We start from the raw sequence: 6,553 nt of genomic DNA on the forward strand, positions 1-6,553 counted from the left end.
ATTCTTCGAAGGTGGCGGTCCTCAAAACGCGCACTTACCCTATTTATCGATTTTAGCGTTTTCTCTCACGCTATTAATCCATTTACAAGCGGTCCTCAAAACTCGCTATTTATGCTCCGAAGGTGGCGGTCCTCAAAACGCGCACTTACCCTATTTGCTGATCTGAGCCGTCCTATCCACGCGCTCTTTGTTTTGGTGCAAGCGAATTCTCTCAACTTGATCCAACACATTATACATACTTACCAGCCATCTTGGTTTTCTTCGAGTCGATCGCACTAGATTTATTTCTCTACGCAATGGATGATTTCCGCGAGTTACAAAACTCAACGTTCATTTCTTTTGCCATGATAATATCCAAAGTTATACATAGCAAAACCTGCCACGATCGCCAATGTGCAACATCAAACTGTAACTGGGAAATCACCCATCATGTAGATCACTGCCTCGGAGAGGAAACACACGTCTTCCTTCGTAAGCCACTGAACTCTTACTGACGATTGACAACGACGGGACCGAGACGTCACAAACACACTGTTGCCATCTCGCCCCACATACAAAGTATAATTTGTTCATCTCTTATATCACAATAATTCGAGACTTATTTCACACAATAATCACGAGACGCGAGTGATACTACAATTTAATTTTCGCTATGTTAAGTAAAGCCTGTCCACGATAAATTTCGGACACCCAAATAATGGCAGCAAAAAAAAAGTTACTCATAATTCAAAAAAAACAATTGTTTATTTCAGAATAAAAGAGTTATATCTACAAAATAAACAGTTGACAAGGATGTTAATCCTTCTTTCTGTAAAATTCTCGAACTTTTTTTTGCTGCCATTATTTGGGTGTCCGAAATTTAACGTGGACAGGCTTTAGCATGAAAACGTCAGCAAAAAGAATTTGCTGTACGCACAGTGCGAGAGTATGATGCACAATTAACATTAATTTCTAGTTTATCAATTGGTTTTGGATTATAAATAAGTTCATTGCTCTATATGAACAAAACATTGAAGATTATATAACGATATAATGTCGTTGCCTTCAAGGCATTAAATTGGTGTATGCAACTATTTAATTTAGAACTCAAAATAATGTCTAACTACAAACACAATAGAATAAATTATTTCAAGTAAACGATGCCATTCCATTTATAGGCTCCACTACTACTCATTTATCATACATTATTTACGAGTTGTTTAAAAAAGAACGCAATACTTTTCGTAAATCAGATTGTTTGGAGTCATTTTTAAAACGCTTAAATACCGTCAGTTCATTTATTTTATTTAAAAATAACTCTTAGAACATCGCATTATCAACGTTACCCTGTTCTGTGGTACCAGTGTTTTGCTTTCTGCTTAAAATAAATCAACTATTTTGGGGCGCACTAAGAATCGGTGAGGGAGATCTCTGAGAAAGGTCTTAATAGCGCGACATTTTTGACTTACCGTAATTTCGGGTGAAATTGATCATTTTTCAGGGTTTTTCTTGTCTGATTTCTATAATGTTGGCAATGACAAACAACTGAATGCAGAAAAACAAGTACGAAGGTGAGCCTCATTGGCTCAAGTACCGAAATTTTCTAGCAAAAGTAATTTTAGTGCTAAAAAATATCTCTAAAATAAAAAATCGGGTGATGTCATTTTGGGGTGAAATTGATCACTTATCAATGCGATTATTGTTAGTTTTCAAAACAACTCTACATAAGAAATTTGAGCTCCCGGAATCCGAATATGCTTGCTGAATTCTTAACAATACAATATTTATAGAAATAATTAATAATTAAATTTCAAGAATTACACAGAAAACGCCTAAATTTATGCAATTTCCTAAGGAATTTCCTGATATCTAACAGAAATTCAATTATTTCAACCAAATGAGCGAATTGGTACGAAATTTGGTTATGAAATCTGGTTTGGGGATATATCTCAATTATCCTCACAAACTTTCAGGATTATACCATGTACAAATCCTTGTCTAGAACTAGAAGTTTAGAGATGTTAGTCAATACTGCACCATACATGATTTTGGAATTTTTTATTATTTTCAAAGAAATACACATTCTTTAACGCAAAAAACTTCACAACACACAATTTGACAATACTTACGGCAAACAACGTTCATTCACTGCAGGTTACATTGATATTTGTGCTCCATTAGGAAGAAATAAAATCGAGTGACACGGTGATCAATTTCACCCCACTGATCAATTTCACCCGAATTTACGGTACCTGTTTCTTTCAGGTGTTTCTGAGGAAACAAAACAAGAACTCAATGGCAAATGAGTAATGTCAAACCAAACGCACTCTGAATTTTGTCGCAATACATCTTATGCTAATAACCATCGAAAGTGATTTTTTTCTCATAGGTCTTCTGTCATGAATATACACTGCGCAAAGCTGCGGACATTATTACTGTTTTAGATTACCACTAACTTATGCCTACACAGAACAACTGGCGATGGCCGAAGGCTGACATGTGTAAACAACGACAAGTGTTCATTCCGATCGTCATTGAGAAAGGTAATTTCGATCAATTTTCAATGACGTGAGAACACGATTGACGATAAAAATTTCAAATGAACGTACAGCAGACAAATGCCTCGGGGGATAGCAAAACTGCAGTTTGGGAGAAGCACGTACGCATCACATTCCGTACATTGGAAGCTTGGCTAGTTATCAAAAAACTAAATCAAGTTAGACAGCTATTGGATGCAATTCACAAATCATTCAATGCAATCTATCTCCATGCCTGGAGGTAGCAAACACTATTCATTATTTTTACTTGCACTACGTGCAATTTAGCATTCGCCGCGCCTTCTTAAATTTGGGTACATTTCGCGGAAGCTTTAAACATTATTGGAAGAGCTTAGTCGTGATCTACTAACGGGCGTGTGCACATCAATCGGCAATATGAGAAAAATCATTATTTCGGCATTGGTTGCATTATTGCATTTCGGTTTCTGCTTATCTGTCAACGACTATTCAAACAAATTTCATAGTATCTATGGATGTAAGCAGATGAGTACGTTAAATAACTACAATGAACCCGTGACTTATCTTCCCGTGGAGAAATTTGAGCATGTCGGCACTGGAGACAACTATACTTTCTTTAGGCTTGGAGTTTTCGGTAGGAGTGATGCCGTTATTCGGTTTTCTAAGGTTCCGATGCCGTACAACAATGACATTGTGCATGAACTTGGTATGTATGTAAATATCAACATAGTACAGGTTGTTCTAAAGTTATATGTCTTTCAGTTATCGGAGCTGGAGCTAACAATCGCATCGAGATTCGGCGGCAGACAAGATTCAACGCGTTATTGTTCACCAACAACGTAATCAAACAAATCCAAACTCCGAACATTCTCTCAGAAAGTGAGCCATTTGTAATGCGGATGGATTTTGTTAAAAATGGATCGGTGCTTTTGACCAAAGACAGTGAGACGAAACCATTTTTGGAATTTTCCGATCCAACTGCGAAGATTAGCTACAAATACATTGGATTCTCCAACTGGCTATCAAAGACAATTTATTTCTTCGATTGTCCTATGTATAACTTCAATGTCAGAGTCGATAGATTCAATGTATAGTGCATGAAATTATGTATGTATATTTTGATTGTATGTAAATAAATTATGTTTAAAATTATTCAAACCTTTTAACTTCATATTTTTCAACTCAAAAAAGCCAGAAATAAAAGTTTGCTAAAACTATTTGGACCTCACTTAAAAACAATTTTGCAAGCTAGTTTATTGGATGTTAGAATTTTCATTGATAGCAATACTGATTTAAGCAACAGATAGCAGTGATTTTTTTATTTAAGTGTATTTAAGCATACGGCTTAAAATGAAAAATCGCCGTCAATATTTCAAAACTTCTTCAGATTTGTGCGTTTGTTAACGAGAGTAGAGAAAGATTTTTTTTAAATTCTTTATTTGTATCATTCCAATCGTAGAGTGAGCTATTTTACCATCAATAATTGTGATAAAACTTCTATGATAGTCATTAATTGTCAAGTTTATACTCAAAAAAATTCGAACAAAGATAATGCGTAAAGCTTTTCTATAGGCGTTGTCGAGGATTATCCAAGAACAGTACAGAACTTCGGATCGGCAAGCTTGATCAATGTTCTTTTAGAAGTAGGTAGATCATCTAAGATGAGTTAAATGTGAGTGTACAGGTGTGCCAGCCTCTCTGCTAAGTGTCCTTTAAGCAGTTCCACAGTTATTGACAGAGAGCTCTCTGTCCTTCTTGGCCAAATTTTCATTTTTTGCATTCGTGTGGAAGGTACGATTATATTCTATAACATGACCCATAACAAAATGCGATAATCTTCATATCTTGTTCTATGCTAGTTTTTATATTGTATTATTATTAGGCTTTGTTTTTTTTTATTTTGGACATGATTTAATTCTGTTACATTCTCCTTACTAGAGATGAATTGAAAGTATTGAATTGAATTCAATAATCTAAGATGGGAACAAATTGCTCTTCAAAACAATCTGTATTAATTTGAATGAAACATTAACAAAAAATAAATGCACCCTAAATCAAAAAGTCGCAAATGCATTATTACCAGAGTATGCAATGGTTAAACTCTTCTTCTGACTTTTGGACAACACAACCTTCAAAATTGTTTGCTTTAATATTTCATTAGGTACTTTTCATGTTAATAAATAAAATATGACAAAAATTGTCCTTCATGGCGAAGTTACATAAGAATATACTACAGTGCTCAGAAATAACATTCACTCACAGAAACAACAATGGAATTAACGCCTGTGTATGCTGAATTCACGTTCAAACAATTTCCGAATGTTCTATGGGCTTTACTGTAAGCCCAGGGAAATCAAAAGAATTTTCACAAGCTGGACCGACCGGGAGTCAAATCCAGACACCTTCATCGTGGCTTTGTTTTGTAGCCGTAGACGTAACCAATATTGCCAATATGCTAAAAGAGTCCTACAATCCCAAGTGTCCGGTATGGTGAAGAATCTTATAACCCCTCTACCAGCAGCTTGATTTTTTCACCACAAAAAAATATTCAAACTGTGATAACTTTTTTGTTTTTTTTTTTTTTTGCAGTATTTTTTTACAAGTTTATTTGAATCGCTCATGTTTTTAGAATCTGTAACGCTATTAATCATTGGTTATTTGGTTTTGAAGATATTCCGTTGTTCCATGAGGGACCAACACCCTCCATATAACATTTCTTTGGCCGTCATTTTGTGTTTAGTAAATGTATCTAAAAAATATGGTCTTTACTATTACAATGTAACCTAATAAAGAGCTTTTCTGGTAATAAAAAAAACACAAATTAGTTTAGCTGTCTCAGAGAATTCTGAATAATAGGGGGAGATCCCCCAGTACCGGACACTTAAGCCACTAAATTTATAATTTGAAAAATATTGGTTTAATGTGCTCGTGTTACCCATTTATGATAAATATTATCAATTTTATAGGGTACAAACATAAATTTGAAAATATAAATATGAATTTTGACATTGCATTTTGATGATGTATTTTAGTACCAAATTGAGCAATCTTGAAAGGTGGCACCCAATACCGGATTCGATCTGGAAATGCCTCGAATTCTGTAAATTTCAACACCATTGAATGTGTTTACTATAGAAATAGTGTATGATTGCCAATTCAATGCGTTTGTAGCATTTACAAGAACGATTTGAGTTTTTCTTAGTTTGCAAGATGTCTATCAAAAACCTCTTCCATATATGATGAAAAACAGCACATTTTTCGATGTTGTTTTGAATGTTCATTCTTCTTAATTTTATTGCATGTTTGATATCATGATCGACGGAATCCATGAAAAATACACTGGTGCAATAATTACGAAGATATCATATAACAAATTAAGCTGTTCGAAACTGGGGAACAGGAGATGCTTAACCAAAATTGTAATTTGTCCATATTTAGTTCAATTATGGTACAAAATACATTCATACTATCAATTAGGATTATGTTCGATCATGCTTTCGTGATCCAAAGTATTATTTTCATATTCAAAATAATTACTAATAAGGCTTAAAATTAAAATGACATGCAGTTTTTTTAAAATTTTCAAACTTTTCTACTTTTTTAAAAAGTCATGCATATCTTAAGGAAGTGTTCTACGCAAACATTACTCTCCATAATAGCTTTTTTTTTTTAAAAATACACCATCTTGATTGAACCATGATTTTTCAATTTTTCGACTATGTTCGGTATTGGGTGCTGTCTGGTACTGGGGGATCTCCCCCTACTACATTATAATTAGAATTACATTGGAATACATCATTCTAAAGTTTTCAAGATATTTATAGATCAGCGTGGTACCAAATACATGAGTGTTCTTTACTCAAAAACGAAAGCACCAATTTGCATCATTTAGTCATAAAAGACTCTGATTAGAATATCGTTTCAAAAAGCGAATAACCTCTTATGCAGGGCTCATTCATACCTCATTCAGGTTGTAAGTATTGGATATTATCTGGTATGGAATACCTTAGTTTGGTATTCAGAAGTTATTTTCTTCTGCTCGGGAAGGTGCAGCCTTA

The 6,553-nt window shown here is 34.3% G+C and overlaps 1 protein-coding gene across 1 annotated transcript; it reads left to right on the top strand.

The window, feature by feature from the left end:
- Window positions 1-2,853: 2,853 nt before the first annotated feature.
- LOC5571169 lies at window positions 2,854-3,661 on the top strand. The gene is made up of 2 exons (XM_001653426.2): window positions 2,854-3,201; window positions 3,258-3,661. The coding sequence occupies exons 1-2, from the start codon at window positions 2,913-2,915 to the stop codon at window positions 3,587-3,589; spliced, it is 621 nt and encodes a 206-aa protein (XP_001653476.2). The 5' UTR covers window positions 2,854-2,912; the 3' UTR covers window positions 3,590-3,661.
- The last annotated feature ends 2,892 nt before the right edge of the window (window positions 3,662-6,553 follow it).

Source organism: Aedes aegypti, chromosome 3, assembly GCF_002204515.2.
Source record: "Aedes aegypti strain LVP_AGWG chromosome 3, AaegL5.0 Primary Assembly, whole genome shotgun sequence".
Lineage (NCBI taxonomy): Eukaryota > Metazoa > Arthropoda > Insecta > Diptera > Culicidae > Aedes > Aedes aegypti.

What these genes read in the sequence shown, in the direction of transcription:
- LOC5571169 (XM_001653426.2), top strand. Translation starts at nt 2,913, where the DNA reads ATGAGAAAAATCATTATTTCGGCATTGGTTGCATTATTGCATTTCGGT. An exon ending in TGACATTGTGCATGAACTTG is followed by an intron (nt 3,202 to 3,257) that starts GTATGTATGTAA and finishes TATGTCTTTCAG; the next exon opens with TTATCGGAGCTGGAGCTAAC.